At 36.4% G+C, this 23366-nt stretch overlaps 1 protein-coding gene and 1 long non-coding RNA gene across 15 annotated transcripts in view; both read left to right on the forward strand.

Annotated features, from left to right (window-relative positions):
• Positions 1-23366, forward strand: part of LOC141375928 (uncharacterized) — a 386569-nt gene that overhangs the window by 146486 nt on the left and 216717 nt on the right. The window lies entirely within an intron of this gene.
• espn (espin) overlaps positions 1-23366 on the forward strand; it is a 150411-nt gene that overhangs the window by 30520 nt on the left and 96525 nt on the right. For all 14 annotated transcript variants that reach the window (XR_012383783.1, XR_012383784.1, XR_012383785.1 and 11 more), the window contains exons 3-6: positions 11456-11642; positions 13711-13893; positions 18489-18620; positions 22349-22580. Coding sequence is in view for 10 of the 14 variants with exons in the window: in XM_073909711.1 (XP_073765812.1) it covers positions 11456-11642; positions 13711-13893; positions 18489-18620; positions 22349-22580 (734 nt within the window). In the remaining 4 variants the exon portion in view is untranslated. The remainder of the gene's footprint in view (positions 1-11455; positions 11643-13710; positions 13894-18488; positions 18621-22348; positions 22581-23366) is intronic.

Here is a 23366-nt window from a genome sequence, read left to right on the forward strand (position 1 = left end):
AGGGGCGTGGAGATCCGCGATCAGATGCAGGAGTGGGTGTGGCCAGCAGAGCAGGGGAGAAGAAGGGGAGCGACCAACTGTTGTCTGCCTCTCACAAAATGAGACACAAACCATGAGGAGATGCATGATTTTATAGTTCACAAGGTTAAAACGCAAAGAAATAAACAGTAATTTAATGCCCTGCTATATTTGTTATTCGTAATTTTATACATACAACCACAATTTATACAATTGTAAAGATAATCGTGTTCATATAAACAATAAATGAGGACTTTTTTCCCTCAATCCCCGGGCCTGAATTCAGACTCAGTGCATCAGGTCTCTTTCTCTGTCTATTTTAACCATCATCCCTGCTGGTAATCTGGAGGATTTGGCTGAACAGCAGCACAGCGATGTGTCTAAATGTGAACGACCTCCTGATAAAAGACAATGTCCGCCATTCTTCAATTCTCATACTGCTCTCCCGACAAAAATGCTTCCTGCACACAAACAGCTTTGCTGTATCGGCACTGACAGTATCGTGGGGAAAAACATGCAACAAACCCCATGGATCATGGAAACAAACACATACGACCCGTCATGAATGTGAGTGCCGTGGGTCAGTGGACGCGGTTTCACCCAGTCATCAAGGTAGGATCTCACAGCTTGGCACTGGCAGGTCTGTCTTGCCTTCGGAACGCACACTCAGTCATGAATAATTAAGAAGCCGGCTCTTCACATAGGATAGGAAATCGCCCCCATGAATAATAATGAGAAACCGACGCGTCATCTTTGCACTTGCAGTTTTGCGCCACATCTCCGATTTTGATCCCGCCCCAAAAATCATTTTAAACTCGGAAGCTGAAATTAGCTGACAAAAGCAAATCCAGTGATCCAGTGTTTCCACAATTAAAGCGAACAGGTGCTAACATTGTCTTAACTGATGCCAAACACACACAAATCTGTTAAAATCTCAAAAAAAGTACTTGAGGGTTTCGTGAACCTTTAAACACCGCTGATTGGCCATTGGCTCAAAGAATCCCAGATGTTAGCAGAAAATAGACATTTTTAAAATTTCAATATCAACTGGAACTAAAGTCAATCATTTGGATAACCCTATTGTCAAGGATTTATTGAATGCCTTAGTTTCTATTTCATATGTTGCCACAGTGGAATGAACCGCCAACTATTCTGGCATTTGTTTCATGAAGCAGATGTCCTTTTAGTTGCAACCCAGTACTGGGAAACATCAACACATACTCATTCACACACACACTCATACACTACGTCCAATTAAATTTGTTCAATTCACCTATAGTGCTGGATTCTGGGGTAAACGGGAGCACCCACGCCAACACGGGGAGAACATGCCAACTCCACACCAAAATGCCAACTCCTCCAGCTGGGACTCGAACCAGCAACTTTCTTGCTTTGAGGCAACAGTGCTAACCACTGAGTCACCGTGCCGCCCTGTTTCCATTATATTCCAGCATTATTTACTGTTAGCATGATTACTCGCTTAAGAGCGTTACTGTAGAAATTAAAAAAAAAGAAACTGATTAGCCGGGCTTTGTGAATGAGAGGTCAAGTGGGACTTTGTTGGTTGAAGTGCTTTGCTCTGCCACACATCTTCTGACAGCTGCTTCTGTTACCTTTTCACTCGGGCCTAAATAATTCATCCAGGAAGGACAGCTGTGCCGCAAAGAAGGCGGTATCAGGTCAATGACCTATGTGAACGCACAATAGTGTTATGATGTCATTGTTTTTGTAGAGATGAGGAAGCAACATGGTGGATGAATATAAATTGTACATGTATATTTATTATATAGTAGACTGTAAAATTGTATTGATTATGGTAAACCATCACTACTACACTGAAATAATGACAAATAATTAATTATTTTAGTAAAAAATTAAACTTGTATATAAACTTATGATATTTCAGTTAATCCAGTTTGTAACGACAATAATAATAATAGTTTTATTTGTGTGTACACTGTAAAACCCAAAAATATAAGGTAACTCAAACAGTTTGAGGAAACTGATTGCAACAAACCATTTAAAATAATCCTAATGAGTACTGTGAACTTAATATATTTGAGTTAACAAAGCAATTTGAGCACAGTAAAACTCAATAGATGAAGAGAACTCGAACCGATTAAGTACCTTAAAACCCAATAGATGAAGAGAACTCCAACCGATTAAGTACCGTAAAACCTATCAGATGAAGACAACTCAAACTGATTGAGTACTGTAAAACCCAATAGATGAAGAGAACTCCAACCAATTAAGTACCGTAAAACCCAATAGATGAGGAGAACTTAAACCGATTGAGTACAGTAAAACCCAATAGATGAAGACAACTCAAACCGATTAAGTACCTTAAAACCCAATAGATGAAGAGAACTCCAACCGATTAAGTACCATGAAACCCAATAAATGAAGAGAACTCGAACCGATTAAGTACCGTAAAACCCATCAGATGAAGACAACTCAAACCGATTGAGTACTGTAAAACCCAATAAATGAAAAGAACTCAACCCGATTGAGTACAGTAAAACCCAATAGAAGAAGAGAACTCAAACCGATTGAGTACTGTAAAACCCAATAGATGAAGAGAACTCAAACCGATTAAGTACAGTAAAACCCAATAGATGAAGACAACTCAAACCAATTAAGTACCGTAAAACCCAATAAATGAAAAGAACTCAACCCGATTGAGTACAGTAAAACCCAATAGAAGAAGAGAACTCAAACCGTTTGAGTACTGTAAAACCCAATAGATGAAGAGAACTCAAACAGATTAAGTACAGTAAAACCCAATAGATGAAGACAACTCAAACCAATTAAGTACCGTAAAACTCAATAGATGAGAAGAACTCAAACCGATTGAGTACTGTAAAACCCAATAAATTAATGCAACTCAAACCATTTGAGGACACCAATTGCCACAAACCATTTGAGTTAAGAAACTAGTCTACATGAGTATTGTGAACTTACTCAATTTAAGTTGAAGTAATGAGGCATTTAATTACCTCATTACCTTCAACACTGATGTCAAAACTCTTTTCACATAAGTAGAATTAACTTCCAGTCAATTTTGAGTTAATTACACTCATTTCATTTGATAAAGTTGACTGTTGGGTATTACAGTGTATGTGTGTGTTTTGTTTGTGGCCATTATGCAGGTTTGTGTGTATGTGGTGTCCTGGCCCCCCCACCTCAGTGCACGGGTGACTGTGCCTGTTAGGGTTACATTCATAAAAGATTCACATGTCTGATCACTTCCTAATGACTGAGCCCCTGATTAATTCCTCTTCCTGTTTTAAAAATTCAGCATCACTTTATTTTCCTTTGGAAGCCTCTCTCCAGCGCAGTCACATGTTTGTTATTTTTATGTGCGTTTGAGATTTATAACCAATCCACATATGAGTCATCTGCTTAAGTCAATATATATATATTTTTAAGTGCTAATTATATTCCAATGATGCGTTAAAACTATTATTGCAATCAAATTGACTTGTTTTGTCTGATCGTAGAATTGTTTACAGTACCTAGTCACTGCACTTCAATCCTGTGTTTTGACTGCGTATTTGTGTGTGATTTGGGGTGGGGGTTGTACACTGTATTCAAAGAAAGAGAGCAACAAAAGAAGCACAGTCTGACAAAACAAGCACATTCATAGCAATTCAATAGATAATACAACTGAAACATTAAACTAAACTTAAACCGCTTAATTGAACCATTATTATTAATTTTACGTGGTCTTACATTGCATTTCTACACTCACTGGCCACTTTATAAGGTACACCTGTCCTACTGCTCGTTAACGCAAATTTCTATTCAGCCAATCACATGGCAGCAGCTCAAAGCATTTAGGCATGTAGACATGGTCAATAAGATCTGCTGCAGTTCAAACCGAGCATCAGAATGAGGAAGAAAGGCGATTTAAGTGACTTTGAATGTGGCATGGTTGTTGGTGCCAGACGAGCTGGTCTGAGTATTTCAGAAACTGCTGATCTACTGGGATTTTCACGCACAACCAATTCTAGGATTTATAGAGAATGGTCAGTAAAAGAGAAAATATCTAGTGAGCGGCAGTTCTGTGGGCGCAAACGCCTTGTTGATGCTAGAAGTTAGAGGAGAATGGGCAGACTGGTTCCAGCTGATAGAAAGGCAACAGTAACTCAAATAACCAGTCGTTACAACGGAGGTCGGCAGAAGAGCATCTCTGAACACAAAACACGTCCAACCTTGAGGCGGATGGGCTACAGCAGCAGAAGACCACACCGGGTGCCACTCCTGTCAGCTAAGAACAGGAAACTGGGGCTACAGTTCACAAAAGCTCACCAATATTTAGGCTAGTGGTGGTGGTGTAACGGTGTGGGGGATATTTTCTTGGCCCACTTTGGGCTCAATCCAATAGAGCACCTTTGGGATGTGGTGAAACGGGAGATTCACATCATGTATGTGCAGCCGACAAATCTGCAGCAACTGCAAATCTTTGAGGAATATTTCCAGTACCTTGTTGAATCTATGCCACGAAGGATGAAGGCAGTCTCTTTAGGCAAAAGTGAGTCCAACCAGGTAGTAGTAAGGTGTACCTAATAAAGTGGCCAGTGAGTGTATATTGCAATTATATTGTATTGGTTTTCATATATGCGTTGTATCCATCTGTGCAGTTTTTTTCTCTTGTGTTGCTTGTTTATAAAGTTTAAGGGCACTATACCAAATGAATGTACTATTAGGTCTGCACGATATATTGTTTTGCTATTTAAGTCGTCTGGTGAAATTACAATCTAATTACAATATATATTTTTATACAACAGTTCTGTCTGGTTCTCGAATCTAATTCTCGAATTGGCTGATAGCCATGATATATTTTAGTAATATCAGCACCCGTACAACCTCTTTACCCTTTGTGTATTACTCCACCCACATACAGCCAGCAAAAAGCAGACACTACAGATCTAAAGTTTAAAAGATGCTTGCTCAGCTGTTTAACTGTCAGCTTATGATTTGAATCCAACGCAGAAGAAAGTAGTTCCTCATACAAGAGGGTTTTGAGACTCTCCATGTTTGATTTTGTTTTTATATACACAATTAAGCCGTCAAACTGTTGTATAAATGCAATATCACACTCGTAGCAGTGTGATATGGGTGTATATCGGCACTGGTGGGGTCTCTAAGGCACTCGGCCTGTGGTCTCGTGCCAAGGCACGCCTCCCACCAGTGCCGATATACAGCCATATCGCACTGCTACTCATGTGATATTGCTCATTTATATATATATATATATATATATATATATATATATATATATATATATATATATATATATATATATATATATATATATATATATATATATATATATATATGTATTTGTCGTTTGGGATAAGGTCATTTCGCAAATGGTCATTTTTCATCATAATTCAGAAATTACTAGTGATCAGGAATTATGTAGTCAGAAGTTTGATGGCTGCATGTCGTCTATAAAAGAACGCTATGGGGTGGTATAACGCTGTTCCTTTTCGCGCTAGCAGCAGACCGCTTACCTCCACTTGGATCGCTTTTCCACTGTTACCAGTTTATCCAGTAGCTCGCCATGTACGTCACTGGACTTGAGTCACAGAGAGGAGTTGACCACAACAACTGGGTTTAAGTTTGGGGAAGAAAGGTTCCAGAAAGTGGGTGAGACAAAAACAAAATCCAAAAAATAAAAATAAAAAAGTAAATAACAGGGTGAGAATGTGCTAAAATCTGAAAATGTAGTAAAAATCATGTGAGGGCTTTTCTTTTTCTAGATTGCTTTTTAAAACTGTTGGTTGGGTTTAAAGATGTGGGTGAGCGGCTCAATCGGTGCTTTTGAAAACACTATCGGTTGGATTTAGGAAAGGAGGAGGGTGGGTCAGTTGATGGGTCACTTGATCAGTTATCCAGTCAGTTGACAGCGACCTCTGGTGGATTTACATGAGAACAGCAGGCGTGAATAAATTTGAGATCTTAAAAAGCCTACACAACAGCCTCTGGTGGATTTGTGAAAACAAAAACTGCAAAGTAAACCCTAGCTCTTGGGATGTATTTGGTGCTCTCCAGAAATGTATATTGCGGTACTTTCTCAGAATGAGTCTGGTTTGGATTTATTTATGAGTTGTTTTATTAAATGACATTTAAAAACACAATTTTAATAAACGCATTTAAATATGTTCATTTATTTGTCCATTAATTGTTCATTTAAATTGTGATTTTATTTATATACATTTTATTGCTTCAGTTATTAAATTGATCATTTGATTCTTCATTGTATTTCTAACTGGCACTCCTGGTCCTCCATACCTGGCCCTCCATATTTGTAAAGCTGCATTGAAACAATGACTGTTGTGAAAATCACTATACAAATAAACTTGAATTGAAATTAAACATAAAAAATTCTAAGTAGTGAAACTGCAATGCTCCACACATAGTATTTCTCCTGAACAGAGGCAGTGAATAGAGAGAGAGAACATACAGCGAGTAGCAGCGTTGATCCTCTTAAGACACTCATTGATGCCTTGTCAGTCTGTGTCCAAATTAAGCTGAGCTTTACGGTATTTATAGGGAGACTCCTGTGCTCTTCTAGAACTCCTGCTGTGACTTTGGGGAAGGTTCTAGGACAGACGTATTACTGCTGCATGAAAGGGCAAACTCTGGACTGGTGTTTCATTTCGTCAGCTGTGTTTCCGTGGCTTCCTATAGTGAAGTTGTTTTTGTTTGTGTATATACACTGTAAACCCAAACAGTTGAGGTAACTCAAACCATTTGAGGAAACCGATTGCAACAAACATTGCAACAAATGTCTGCAGGACAGTGCATATTTTAGATACATGACAATAATTCTTTTTAAATGATGTTTTAAGTTTTGTTGAATTAAAAAGTGCACCTATACAGCTATATTTTCCTTGTTTTTACACATTAGAAATTGTGGCTAAGTACTACTTCTTTGGTGTGGTCAGAGATAAATTTGGTAAATCCTTAATTTTGAGCCCTGAAAAGTCATGTGAAATAAAAACTGATTGCATTGTGACACAACCCATTTGCTCATGCACACTGAGCAAGCTAATACACAATACACACAAGAAGTTAAATGAATGAGAAGGCATGTAGACATAACACAACATCTAAATCAAGTAATTTAGCATTTTACGGTCAAATTTAAGCAAAACATATTTTCCCAACAAGAAAAGTGTGGCTAGTGAAAATGGGGAGTGGCTAGTAATGTTGGAAATCTACTAGCCACAGGGGCTGGTGATCAAAAAAGTTAATGTCAAGCCCTGGATGTATATATTGCGATCGTGATTTTCGAAAGTATTACATTGCTAAACGTTTATTATTACCATTTGACGAGTCTCCCTTATACAGTTTAATAGAGCGCTTCGACTCGGAAGCCGCTTTACGTAACGCCACACTTAACAAACAGATAGGGTTCAGCTGCACGTCAAGCTCTGCATTCTGGTACCCTTTTGTTGTGCTTTGTACTCTTTCGAAAGGGTACCCAAAAAGTGGTACTGTAAGGTTCACTTTTAGGTACTTTTTGACAGTGGAAATGGCCATAAAAGTGTACCGTACGGGATTATACCACTCAGTGGAAATGGGCCATAAGTTTATCTGTCGAGTGGAGAATGCTCTGAATAGCATTTTAATGCTGTTTATAAATCCTTGGCTTATAGAAGTGCCTTATCAGTCACCTTTGATGAAATATTGGAATAGTTGTCTATTTTAATGTATATTGTGTGGTTTGTATTCACTGTAAAAAATAATAATAATAATAATAAAAATTAGTAAAAAAAGTCAAATAACTGGCACCTATGGCTGCCAAACAAAAACCATTAAACTACGGTAAAATGTCTTTGTTGAAATAAGGTGCAAAAATAATTTATCTACAGATATTGTCATTAAAATGTTTACAAAGAAACACTGTTATTTTACAGACTTTTTCTAGATCAAATACGTTCAATAAAGTTACACAATAAGTTACTATTGGTTTTTAGTTGCTCTTGGGTTCTTTAAAGAACTATTTAAAAAAAACAAAAAATGTAAATTTACATATCAATACATAAAATGTTTAGAATGTTTTGTGATGTTATTTACTGTAGTAGTTACAACCACCAGCAATATAATCCTTGTAGATTGTAGTAAACATGCATGTAGTAAAGACATTTTACCATAATTTTATGGTTTTTGCTTGGCAGCCGTTTATTTATTTTTTTTTACAGTGTTTAAATATAAAAATACATTTAAAAGTAAAACTAATGAATGTTTACTTTAAAATTACAAGAATAATAAAAAATTGTTAGCATTGTCATAAACCCTAATATAGCACACATTAAAATTTATTACTTTAATTTTACATGATTTTAAATGTACTTAAAAAAACAGGAAAAAACACAGTGGAAAAAATACAGCAATTTACTGTATAAAACAGACAAATTGCTGTAATTTGTCATTAATTATATAATATATAAAATAACAGTCAAGCTGTTAATCTACAGATATTGTTTGAAATTAGATAAACTACAGATAAAGTTTGCAATTAGTTTTAGGTATATTTTAAAATAACAGAAAAAAATACTGTTTAAATAATACTGTAATTTCCCTGTATAAAAAAAACAAAAATGTCAGTAATTTGTCTTTAATGATAAAGTACCTAAAATGAAAGTCAAACTGTTAATTTAGAGAGATTGTTTGTCATTTTACTAAGTTTTGAATATAATTTGAAATTACAAAAAAATTCTGTAAAAAAATTAGAGATACTTTCTGTAAAATTAGTTTTTTTTTACAGTGTTGTTTTGTCTGTATTGTATACTATTGGACCTAGTGTCTGAAATAAAGAGAATAAAATATTTCAACATTTTCCCATAAAAGCAAAGTTTTACAGAGGATTAAGCATTTTCTTAGGATTTTCTATAATATTTATTTATTTTTACATAGAGAGAGAGAAAGAAAAAGTCTTATTTTTTTAGATTTTAATTTTGGTAACACTTTATTTTGATGGTCCATTTGAGTATTAGTAGACTGTCTGCTTAATATCTGTTGATACTGTTAATGCAGACATTTAACTGACTATAAGAAACCTTGCAAGTACATGTCAACTTACACTAACCATAACCCCAACCTAACAGTCTACTTATAATCTAATGAGAATTAATTGGCATGCAGATGCAATGTAACCTAAATTCAACAAACGGACCATAAAAATAAAGTGTGACCTTATTTTTTAATAAATCAAATAATAATTTTAAGCTCAATATTATTCGCCCTCTTAAGATATATATTTATTTGATTGGCTATAGAACAAATCACTGTAGTCAAATGACTTGTCTAATTATTCTATCTTGCTTATAGTTAAACTAATAACCCAGTTAAGCCTTTAAATGTCACTTTAGGCTGAAATATGGTGTCTTGCTAAATAGCTAGTCAAATATTGTGCACTGTCATCATGGCAAAGCCTGAATAAATTAGTTTTCCAGAAATCAGTTATTAAAGTATTGTGTTTTAAAATGTATTTTAAAACATTGTCTCTCCAATTAACTGCACTAGTGGGGAATATTTGAAAAAGAATTAAAAATTGACACAAGGACTAATAATTTTGCCTTCAACTGTAAGTATGCAGTCTTTCTTATACAGTTGAGGTCAGAATTATTAGCCCCCCTGATAATTTTTTCCCCAATTTCTGTTTAACGGAGAGAATATTTTTTTTCAACACATTTATAATCATAATAGTTTTAATTACTCATTTCTAATAGCTGATTTATTTTATCTTTGTCATGATGACAGTAAATATTATTTGAGTAGATATTTTTCAAGACACATCTATACAGCTCAAAGTGACATTTAAAGGCTTAACTAGGCTAATTAGGTTAACTAGGCAGGTTAGGGTAATTAGGCAAGTTATTGTATAACGGTGATTTGTTTTGTAATAATTTTGCTACTAATTTTGTCCTAAAAAAATGGTGTTTAAAAAATTAAAAACTGCTTTTATTCTAGCCGAATTAAAGCAAATAAGACTTTTTCCATAAGAAAAAACATTATCAGACATACTGTAAAAACTTCATTGCTCTGTTAAACATAATTTGGAAAATATTAAAAAAAGAAAACAAAAATTTAAAGGGGACTAATAAATCTGACTTCAACTGTATATGTTTCAAAGGTTTCAGGTTTCAAATGAAATGGGCATAGAGGGCTAAAGAACTGACTTGGTGAGAATTTGGTGCTAATATTTATGGTTATATGGGTCTTTTAAAGGGGTAATTAAATGAAATGCAGAGTTTTCACACTTTGGACTTTGTAGTTTCTTGCTGGGTCAAGTCAAAAGCTTTTCCTCAAGATTTATTTAGCATGTTTAGCATAACTCTCTTCAACAAACAACTGAGATAAATCTAATGGATAGAACCTAATGATGTGGAAACAAGCAACACCTCAGATTATGCAGCTTGATACACTTCTAAGTAGGGGCGTAACGATACACTCAAGTTACGATTTGATACGTATCTTTAATTTGACATATCTGGAATTTAGGACTGACGCGTCCATTATTTTAAAGATTTTCACTTAAATCAGAAAGTTAGGCGCTACTTTTAAGCCTAGCTACTTTTAGATGGAGATAATGTTGATTTTATTTTTACTTTAATCGTGAATCAACAGAACACTCAAGCTACCACAGACGCAATGAGCTAACAACCCTTTAGCAACCACGTAGCAACACTTACAGCAACATATGTCCTGGTATTAGTGCTTGGTAATAACCAATTACATGTCATTTGGATTATGTAATCAGATTATGGGGCAATACCGTGGGACAGTGGTTAGCACTGTCACTTTATAGCAAGAAGGTCACTGGTTCGAGTCCTGGCTGTGCCAGTTGGCATTTCTTTGTGGAGTTTGCATGTTCTCCTCGTGCTGGTGTGGATTTCCTCCAGGTGCTCTGGTTTACCCAGCCTGATCTCACGATGAAATTTAAGTATTTTACGGTTTGTCAGTTTAGTGGCTAATTCCGACGAATTCGTTCAGTCATACGAAAATGTACGATTTTAAAAAGGAGGCGTGGCACCTAACCCCACCCTTAACCACAACCGTCATTGGGTGATAAGCAAATCATACTAAATAGTACGAATTAGATCGTAAGAATTCATACAAATTAGCCACTAAATCAAAAAGTTACGAATTGCTGTGAGTTTGCGTTGGTTTACCTCACAGTCCAAAGACATACGCTATACAGTAAGTGAATTGAATAAAATAAATTGGCCGTAGTGTATGTATTTGATTGAGTGTGCATGGGTGTTTCCCAGTACTGGGTTGCAGCTGAAAGGGCATCCACTGCGTAAAACATATGCTGGATAAGTTTAAGGTTCATTCCACTGTGGCGAACCCTTATGAATAAAGGGACTAAGCTGAAGGAAAATGATTGAATGAATGAATTTCATTGTTTTGTTTTCAGAGTTGTCAATTTTCAAACCAAGAATGGTGCCACACCACTATACCTTGCATGTCAGGAGGGCCACCTGGAAGTTGTCCAGTACCTGGTGAAGGACTGCGGGGCGGAGCCAAGTATTAGAGCCAATGATGGGATGACACCACTGCACGCTGCTGCCCAGATGGGACACAACACTGTCATTGTCTGGCTGGTGAGCTGAAAACTGCTTCTATTATTATTTCTTTTATGATCTCAGTGGATTGGGGACAACATTGCTAACGGTTTTCGTGTGTTTTTTTTTGTAAAATCTTGTAAACCATATTTATATATTGTCAGTATTTTTGACCCCCAAAATAAGGAGAAACTCCATTAAACACATGTGAACTTAGTATATGTGTTAAGCTTAAGACTATTGGACTATATTTAATACACAAAGTACTCTGAATGATCATAAGGTCTTTACTACATAAGCAACATTAATTAGCATTACTAAAATCTTGCTAAAATAAATAATGTATGTTTATTAAATACGATGTATTCATTCATTCATTCATTCATTCATTCATTCATTCATTCATTCATTCATTCATTTTCCCTGGGCTTAGTCCCTTATTTATTAGGAATCGCCAAAGCGGAATGAACCGGCAAGTATTCCGGCATATTTTTATGCAGCGGATGCCCTTCCAGCCTCAATCCAGTACTGGGAAACACCCATACACTCTCACATTCACACATACACTACAGCCAATTGCAGAACATGCAAACTCCACACAGAAATGCCAACTGGCCTAGCTGAGACTCGAAAACTCGAAGAATTCTTGCTCTGAGGCTACAGTGCTAACCACTGATCCACTGTGCCACCTATGATGTATTGATGTGTTCAGTATATCATTAATCATTGCAGGCATACCACATTACGCTGAGTTTTGCCCAGTGCAATAAAAATCAAGGAGCTTTCATCTTTAAGAAAAAAAAAACACTTCACTTTTTTTGGGAAGTAGAGTAATTTTACTAGTCTCCTTAAGTAAAATAATTGAGTTTTGCTATTTTTGAATACATTCAGCCAATCTCTGCATCTGGTGGGAGCACTTTACTGTTATTAGCTTAGCATAAATCGCTAAATTGGATAAGAGCATTAGCATCTTGCACAAAAAAAAGTCTTAATATATCTGTAATGATGGATCAGGCGAAGAGGGATCCATTTGCAGCGTCTTTGTTTAAGTGAGGAGAGATAGACCGAGTGTTGATTAATAGCAGACAGTAACAAATGACAACACTCACTCAAAGTGGAATGACAAGCAGAGTCATAGGCAGGCAGCAACAATGCATAAGTGATTAGACAGTCGATGGTCAGAGCAGGCGGCATAGAATCACAATGGTAAACAGTCAAGAGTTGAGGCAGGCAGCAGAGAGTCGTGAGTTCCAACCTCTTGGAATTGAGCGCAGAGCAAATCAAGACTTTGTACTGTGTGACTAGAAAAGTTGGCTTATGTGTGTGTGTATGAGCTTTAGGTGACTAGCAATCAGAGTACCAAGAGGGCTTGTGGGAAATGAAGTTTGTTCATTGATTCATTCATTTTCTTTTCGGCTTAGTCCCTTTATTCATCCGGGGTTGCCACAGCAGAATTAACCGCCAACATATGAAGCATATGTTTTACACAGCGGATGCCGTTCAAGCCGCAACCAAACACTGGGAAACACCCATACACTCTTGCATTAACACACATACACTACGGGCAATTTAGCTTATTCATTCATTCATTCATTTATTCATTTTCTTTTCGGCTTATTCCCTTTATCAATCTGGGGTTATCCAACTTATCCAGCATATGTTTTACCCAGCAGATGCCCTTCCAGCTACAACCCCTCACTGGGACACATCCACACACACTCATTCACACTCATACACTACGGACAATTTAGCCTACCTAATTCACCTGTACCACATATCTTTGGACTGCGGGGGAAACCCGGAGCACCTGGAGGAAACCCACGCGAACGCAAGGAGAACATGCAAACTCCACACAGAAACACCAACTGACCCAGCCGAGGCTCGAATCAGCGACTATCTTGCTGTGAGACGACAACACTACCCACTGCGCCACTTCGTCGCCCGTTATTATCAGTTATTGGAAATTGATTATTATAACTATTATGTTTAGAAATGTTGAAAAAAATCTTTGAGGGACATTGTAGATGGTGCTAATAATTCGGAATCAACTAACTGTCATGGATTTATTTTCCTTTTTTTCATCTAACTTTCTAACTTTCTCCTGCAGATGAGTTTCACAGAGATCAGCCTGTCTGACAGAGACAATGATGGGGCCACTGCCATGCACTTTGCCGCCAGCCGCGGCCATGCCAAGGTTCTCAGCTGGCTTCTTCTGCACGGCGGGGAAATAATGACAGACAGCTGGGGTGGGACGCCTCTTCATGACGCAGCTGAGAATGGAGAGCTGGAGGTATGTAAAAAAAAGCGAAAAAAGTCATCATGAAAACAACTCTGTAATGTTTCTGGGATGTCTTGAATATGTTATAAACCCTTTTCACATTTCCGGGTTTCTCAGTAGCGGAGACCATCATGGTTGGCTTTACTTAGGAATGGGAGAGTACAACAAATATTTTTTTTTCACAACCCTATTCACTTAAATAATAAAAGAAAAACTCCTCGATGGTGTTGTCAAGACTTTCACAAAAAGGGGAAAAATAGTGTGATACTGATGACGGCAGCCAGAGGAGAGAAAAACGTCATATTTACTGTCAGCCCCATAGATGCGGCATTACAAACGCATCACATAAGCCAGGGGTGGCCAACCCTGTTCCTGGAGAGCCCCCTTCCTGCAGATTTCAGTTGCAACACATATCAAACACACCTGAACCAATTAATTAGGACCTGAACACCATGGCTGCGTCCGAAACAGCATACTTCCATACTATGTAGTATGCTAAAATCAGTATGTGAGCCGAGTAGTATGTCCGAATTCATAGAATTCGAAAATCAGTATACGAGAAGTACCCGGATGACTAACTACTTCCGGCGAGATTCCGGAGTGCGCATTCCATGCATGCTGCGCTATCCCATGCCCCGCGAGCGAATTCATGAATGGAAGTAAAGCGACGCAACTGACGCAGGTAGGTCACGTGACCATGACAAAATGGCGGATGTAGTACGTCCGAATTCCATTCATACTTTTCACATTCATACTGTATAGAACACACTTTTCTAACGGCAGAGTAGTACGTTTAAAATGCTAAAATCAGTATGATTATTTAATTTAATTTAATTTAATTTAATTTAATTTAATTTAATTTAATTTAATTTAATTTAATTTAATTTAATTTAATTTAATTTTTGGCTTAGTCCCTTTAATAATCTAGGGTCACCACAGTGAAATGAACCGCCACCTTATTCAGCACGTTTTTGCGCCGCGGATGCCCTTGCAGCCGCAACCCATCTCGCATTTAATTCAATTTTATTTTATTTTATTTTATTTTATTTTATTTTATTTTATTTTATTTTATTTTATTTATTTTTTTTATTTTATAACATGATTTTTTTTTAATTTTATTCTTTATTTTGTTTTAAACTCAATGATGAATACTTTTTCAGATCCCAGGCACCTCTCCATCTCCAACATCACTTCCTTTCAGAATCATGTGTTCAAGTGAAAAATTATGTGAAAATAATAAAGTACAAAAAAGGAAAGATACAAGAAAATAATACTTACCCTCTTCTTTATGTGTATTCATAAACTGTATTAATTTGTAATTAGTAATTGAGTCTTATTTGGTAGTTTGCATTGGAGCTTTGGCCTATATTACTAGTAACAGAGGCGTATGAGGGTTTAGCACAGCAAAGAGGTAAAACATGCCCTTTTGGAAGGTTTTGTTTATATATAAAAAAAAAAAAACACACACAAGGTGACAATTTTTAGCACCTCTCAAACAAAACAAAAAAATTGTGAAGCCACAAAGCCTGTTACCGAAGTTTGATGTGCGAAGTTGTGAAAGTTTAGAACTTTCCACAGCACTTCATTGGCTTGTAACATTATCCGTCTGAGGGCTGCTGACAGAAAGAGCGTGACTGTCAGAGTGTATTGTCTCCTGTTCTCCACCTGAGGGCTAAACGCATGACAGCTGTTATTAACAACAAACCTTTTTACTGCAGTCATTTCAGTCACAATTATGTGCACAATTCTGTGTAATAGTTCCTGACTAGTGCATGGATATCAATCTTAATCCCTTAACATTTTACTAAAACATTTTCATAACGAACGTAGCATTCTTTAGTTGTAAGAATGGGTTTTAACCACAGCGGTTCGAACTGTAGTTCTGCCGCATGACTAAAGAGTTATCAGTATTGATGGTAAAAAATCGTACATTCTAGTCAAACCATTCTTCTGTAATATCATACCAAAAATGGAAATAAAGGTAGTATTAACATCTATATAAGTGGGAGAGCATTGATATTATGTGATTTTATTGTATTGCAATATGGAACAATTAAATGTTGATACTAAATCAAACATAATTCACAAATACTTGAAAATGAGATGATTTAATGACGATTCTCTATGGTTACAACTGAATTAATTACAAAGTGAGTGTATAAAATGATCAAATATGACATGATAAAACACGTGATATAAATTGTACCCAGCTTAAATGTAAAATTAAAGTTACCAGAGGTAGAAGGAGAGACAAAGGAGGAGGGAGAGAGGTGCAAACAGAGCAGGCCCAGAAGTTAGCCTGATTGCAGTAGAGTCAAAGAAGGCAGACTCTAGAGGAGGAGGGGAGCAGGGCAGGAAAGCGCAGAGACGGAAAACGGAGGCCAGGAGACAGAGCAGAGTTTTACACCTATTTTGTATCTTTCTTGACCATGTGACTAAAGCCCAAATGCTGAGACATTTAAACTGACCAATCAACATGTGACCACATCATAAAACTGAAAAGTCCACACACCAGGCTCTGATCTTATCATTATCTGCCTTTGGAGTCAGTATGGACCTTCTTTGATGAAAGACATGTTTTTCCATATAAACAAATGCATATGATAATTTAGCCTCTTACAAGTTAAATACAAATATTCAGAAAAAAAGGAAAGCTAAATATGCTTCAACATAGGATGTTGCAAAGTAGTGACACCAGATTTCACACTTGTAATATAATGTCAAAGACAGATTTTGCACTTTAGTCATTTGTAATAGTCAGACTAATGTTTACCTTTTTTAGAAATGATTATTTATTGATATATCTGAATAGAAAAATAAATAAATAAATAAATAAATGAAATAACTTTGCTTCTCTGAATTTATAACATACAGTTTAAGTCAGAATTATTAGCCCCCCTTTCAATTTATTTTTCTTTTTAAAATATGCTCAAATGATGTCTAACAGAGCAAGAACATTTTCACAGTATGTCTGATCATATTTTTTCTTCTTGAGAAAGTCTTATTTGTTTCATTTCGACTAGAATAAAAGCAGTTTTAAAAAACCATTTTAGGAACAAAATTATTTGCCCCTTTAAGCTATATATATTTTTTGATAGTCTACAAAACAGACTATCGCTATACAATAACTTGCTTAATTACCCCAACCTGCCTAGTTAACCTAATTAACCTAGTTAAGCCTTTAAATGTCACTTTAAGCTGCATAGAAGTATCTTGAAAAACATTTAGTGAAATATTATGTACTGTCATCATGGCAAAGATAAAATAAATCAGTTATTAGAAATGAGTTATTAAAACTATTATGTTTAGAAATGTGTTGACAAAATCTTCTCTCCGTAAAACAAAAATTGGGGGAAAAATTAAACGGGGCTAATAATTCAGGGGGGTTAATAATTCTGACCTCAACTGTATATTGTCATGATTATATTTCTGACTTAATTCTTTGGGCCCTATCATACACCCGGCGCAATGTGGCGCAAGGCGTGGCGCAATAGTCTTTTGGTAGTTTCAGCTTAAGGATATATATAGGATATAATAAGAATAGATATAGAATATAAATATAAAGGATTAAAATATTACAAAACATATTATTTTCTAGCCTACATAAATATGAAAAATCACTGCTTTGATGTCTTCTTCATCTCGGGAGGCTTTTTCAGTTCATTCATAACAATATGTTTTTGTATAATGTTATTATTATTATTAGCAGTATTATTTATTATATCCATATTTATATTTGTTTTATTAAAAACAAGCTTAGATTTGCCCACTTGTCAGGTTTTAGACCATATGGGGCACAGCATGTGTTTTAGGATATAACTCAGGTTTTTGAGCACATTTTGTTATTATTATTGATTTATTCATTTGCTGGAAATTAGAACTGAATTTAGAAATAGTTTTGAAACGAATATTTGCGCTTAACAAACAAAATTTATTATTTATAGACTAATTGATGTCTGTGCGTAAAGGTTTCCCTATCCAAGAGCGAATGTGAAAGTAGTTCCATTATCTCTCATTCGCACGCAGTAGATGCTCTGTTTAACAGTTTCTGTTAAAAAACTGTGAACTGTTTGCTACTGAAATGCTCATTTTTTCCACTTAGACTTACTTTGCGTCCTGTAAATAGCGAATGCGCTCTTGGCGCGACGCAGCTGGCTCTTAAAGGTAATGGGAGATGAGACTCTAATTGGTTTATTCTCAAAACACACCTATAACTCATTAAGAAAATAAACTCAACCCTTTTAGACCATGCGCCACGGCGCAAGGCAGATTTCCCGTCCTTAAATTAGCAAAAACGTGTCCTGACACGCCCTGAAAGCGCTTGCGCCCTAAGTTTTGCGCGCTGCACATGGACCGTCAAAATAGAGCCCTAAAAATATGTTTCCTGTCTGTTCAAACTACTTATTTAAAAAGAGCTGAAACAACACAATTGTTGAATTTTTGGGGAGACAACTTAATTGTTTATGTTCAATCTACTATGGTAACCTAATTTCTTCATGTTGTCCCAACACCAATCTTTAGTGAGGAACCTAGCACTTTATACAGTGTGGATTAATTATATTTAAGATAATCAGTGAAGTCATTTCAATACCTGTTTCTCTTTGCAGTGCTGTCAAATTCTCGTGGTAAATGGAGTGGATCTGGGCATACGGGATCAGGATGGGTTCTCAGCAGCGGATCTAGCTGAATACAACGGGCATCAACAGTGTGCCAAGTATCTTCGCACTGTCGAAAACATGGTGAGAGACAAAAACACACCCGTACATCAGCAGTTGAGTTTTTGAAATGATTGTTGAAATTTACAATTACTTGTATTCTTATGTCCAGTTTAAAGGTTCACGAAACCCTTGAGTACTTTTTGAGATGTTAACAGATTTGTGTGTGTTGGGCATCAGTTAAGACAATGTTAGCACCTGTTAGCTCTAATTGTGGGAAAAATTGGATAATTTTGAGCTTTTGTCATTTAATTTCAGCTTCTGGGTTTAATGATTTTGGGGCGGGATCAAAATCGGCGACGTAGCGCAAAACTGCAAGTGTTTATTATTCATTATTATTCATAGCAGAGTTTTGTTATCCTATGAGAAGAGCCTGTGTCTTAATTAATTATGACTGTGCGTGCTTTCCAAAGGCAAGGCAGACCTGCTGTCACGGTTTGTAGAGGGACGAAGACAAAAAAGGTGTAGGATCCAAGTGCAGTTTTTTAATAAGATCGTGCAGATAACAGAAAGGCAAGACATGTAAATATCAAAGTATCAAATTAACAAGAAAAAACAAAAAAAGAATCTATGGCAGGAATCAGAATCAGGAACAAGGCTCAGAAACAAATTTAACAAAACTTACTAGACAAGAAAGACGAACGACGCAGTGATAAACAACGGGTGCAGAGTCAATAAATAGTCCTTGAAATCAAACGGAAATGGAGACAGCTGTGTATTGCAATCAGTATAAATGGAAGACCGGGTGTGTGCACGAGGGAATGTATGGATATGTAGTTCTTCAACCACTATAGTCCGCTGGCGAACTACAGTGCCATCTGGTGGTCAAAGAAAGTCATGACACCTGCCAGTGCCAAGCTGTGAGACACGGACCAACGGCACATAGTATTAAGCTGTTCATGAAGGGTCGTATGTGTTTGTTTCCATGATCCACGGGGTTTGTTGCAAGTTTTTCCCCGTGATGCTGTCAGGGCCGATACATTAAAGCTGTGTGTGTGCAGCAAGCATTTTTGTCAGGAGAGCAGTACGAGAATTGGAGAATGGCGGATGTTGTCTTTTATCAGGAGTTCATTCACATTTAGACACACTGTGCTGCTGTGTTTGCCTAAATCCTCCAGATTACCAGCAGGGCTAATGGTTAAAATCGGCAGGGCAAGAGATCTGCTGCACTGAGTCTGCATTCAGACCTATGATTCAGACCCGGGGATTAAGGGGGAAGTCCTCATTTTTAGTGTTTATATGAACACGATTATCTTTATAATTATATCAATTGTGGTTGTGTGTATATGAAAGTACGAATAACAAATACAGCAGGACATTAAATTACTGTTTATTTCTTTGCATTTTAACTTTGTAAACTATAAAATCATGCATCTCCTCATGGTTTGTCTCATTTTGTGAACCGACTGACAACAGTTGTTCCCTCCCCTCCTACTCCCCTGCTGGCCACGCCCACTCCTGCCGTTTGCTCGCAGAGCTATGATGCATCTTTAGAAAAAATTCTGAGGTAGACCTGAACCCAATTTGAGGGGTGTCATGACCCTTTCAAGAGACATTTAATGAGGAACAAATCTTTAATTGCTGAGTTTAATTAGTGGGTGATTTTTTTTTTAATGAGGAACAATAACAAAGTGCACCTTGAATTGTACATTGTATACATTGTGTGTATAGAAAATATGATTTCATGTCCCTAGTGTGGTGATGTGGTTTCTCAAACCCTCATCAACTAAATTCATTACTGCCTACAATTACCTTTTGCACAGCAAGCCACCCCCACCCCCACCTTACATGTGTATATATATGTATATATATATATATATATATATATATATATATATATATATATACAGTTGAAATCAGAATTATTAGCCCCCTTGTTTATTTTTTTCCCCCAATTTAACAGTTTAACAGAGAGATTTTTTTCAACACATTTCTAAACATAATAGTTTTGATAAATTATTTCTGATAACTGATTTATTTTATCTTTGCCATGATGACAATACATAATATTTCACTAGAAATTTTTCAAGACACTTCTATACAGCTTAAAGTGACATTTAAAGGCTTAACTAGGTTAATTAGGTTAACTAAGCAGGTTAGGGTAACTAGGCTAGTTATTGTATAACGATGGTTTGTTCTGTAGACTATCGGGAAAAAAGTTAGCTTAAAGGGGCTAGTAATTTTGTCCTTAAAATGTATTTTAAAAAAATTTAAAACTGCTTTTATTCTAGCCGAAATAATTCTGACTTCAACTGTATATATATATATATATATATATATATATATATATATATATATATATATATATATAGAGAGAGAGAGAGAGAGAGAGAGAGAGAGAGAGAGAGAGAGAGAAAGAGAGAGATTTTATAAAACGAGCATTATCTATTGATAAAACGTGTATTTTCATATCTTAGAGATGTAATGTGTTCTCTAAAGCCACTATTGGTAATTGTTTAGAAGTGTTTTTTTTAATGAGTGTGCTTTAAAGGAAGAATTTACAAGCTGAAAAGCATTCAAATGTTCTAGTAGAACATTAAACAGGATTTTTTAGATGAAACAATGGTCATTTGTGATTCATATCATGCAAATCAATGATAACCATCATATTGTTAACTGTAATCTACAGCCTCAGGCATAAGTATCGACCAGAGTAATATTCAGTTTGCAAATGAATCATTCTTTTGAACTAGTTATTTTAAGGGAACTGGATGAACAAGTTCACCAAATTGAACTGAGCGGACTAAACAGTTCACGGCACGAGCCAGCATAGATCTAAAAGTCGCTTCATCTAAAATAAACCTCTTTCAGATGTGCCAGATAGTTGAAATGAGGCAATATACTAGAGTGTGTGTGTGATCCCAGTTATTCAAACAATACACTGATATGGAACAGTTTCAACACTCAGAAATAAAGGTACAGGAGCTGTCACTGGCAAAAGATACATATTTGTACCCAAAGAGACCACATCGGTACCTCAAAGGTGCATATTAGGGCCCAGATGTACCTAAAAAGTACCTTTGAGATACCATTATGGACCCTTCAGGTACAAATATGTACCTTTTGAAAAGGTACTGCCCCAGTGACAGCTCCCGTACCTTTATTTCTGAGAGTGAACTCAAAGTCAAAACTGACTCAAAACTGTCCAACAGAACTAATTTGTGGAAAATAATTGGTTTCCGCATTTTCCCAAGGCTGTTAATTATAGTAATGATCCCCACAAGTCATATGTTTCAGTTCATAAAACCTCAACATACATTAATGCTCCACAGGTATTCATTTTATTTTGCCTGCATGTTATTTAAACTCTAATAATAATGGTTTCATTTGACTTGCATTGTATGAATCATGAAGGAACTCAAATGTTCTACTGATAAAACAAAAAGGACACCAATATCTATATCTGGATTGTTTAAGGGTGAGTAAATGATTAGCAAATATTAATTGTTATGTGAAATGCCCCATCGGGAACCATCACAGAAGTTCAAATGGTTTTCTTTATACAAAAACCATTCAATCTAGTACATTTGAATGGTCTCAAGTGTGTTTTGTGACATATTACATACGGATTCTTTGGTTTTAACATGCCATAAAGGCAAGCACATTCCAGTAGAGACCTAAATGACAGTTTCCAGTTAAACCATTATAGTTTCCATTATAAATAATGGTTTCAATTGTTTGTTTTTTCAGCAGGGGTCTCATTAAAGTTTTCTGTAACTTACGCCTAACTTTAACACTTGTTTTTACCTCAGAGCGTGGAACATCGAGTCTTATCAAGGGACGCTTCGGCAGATTTGGAGTATAAGCAACCAGACTCAGGCCTGTCCTCTCCCAACGCTACCCTGCCCAACCCAGCACCCCCTGCAGGCCACTTTGACATCTGCTCACCCTCAAGCTCATTGTCCAATTACGACTCGGCGAACTCCAGCCAATCCAGTACTGGAGAGAAAAGGAGCGGTTCACCTCCCTCACGCGTACCAACAGGTTAGAGAAACATAACATAAAATCCCAACAGTCCGAGTTTGCTCGTGTACATCTTGCTAAAATTGGTGTAACTTGAACATATGATGTTTAAAAAACAAAAATCCCAGTAACGTCAGGGTTTAAATGAGCAATATGACGCCAGTAAGTAGTTTTGTTATTAAAATATGTCTAATAGACGTCTAAACATAGTCGTCTTAGCTAAAGCGAGGCTAAATTTGGGCTGTCAGTAAAAATCTAATAGACTTCTAATAATAGGCCAAAACTAGTCATAAAAATAAACAGAAATGAATGACTACACATATAAAGTCTGTCTTATTTGTCTATTTGATGACTAGTTTAGTTTTCGCATATTCTTAATCGTTCACAATCACGTTCACTTGGGGCTTCAGCGTCAACGCTTGACTGAAGGCGTGTCTGAAGTTGGGGCTGACGCGATCATCATAGCATCGTCAGCCAATGAAATTCAGTCAGCAATAGGCCACTGTCTAGCTGGTGTATTTGCATAGAGCTATCTGATTGGCTGACACTTCCATCGGCGCTTGAAAAGTTGAGCTAGTCCCAACTTCTGCAGCGAGCAACACCTATGAAGCGGCGCAGATGGATCCACAATGCAGTTCGGCAATGCCTGACATCACCTATTCAAAGTGAATGAGAAGCATTGACGCTGAAATTAGTGCCCCAGCAGTGTTGATAAACAGCCATATCCCATTGCTATGAGTGTTATATTGTATTTATACAACAGTTCGATGACATAATCCTGTATATAAAAAAGAAAATCAAACACGG

The sequence above is a fragment of the Danio rerio genome, chromosome 8 (genome assembly GCF_049306965.1).
Source record: "Danio rerio strain Tuebingen ecotype United States chromosome 8, GRCz12tu, whole genome shotgun sequence".
Lineage (NCBI taxonomy): Eukaryota > Metazoa > Chordata > Actinopteri > Cypriniformes > Danionidae > Danio > Danio rerio.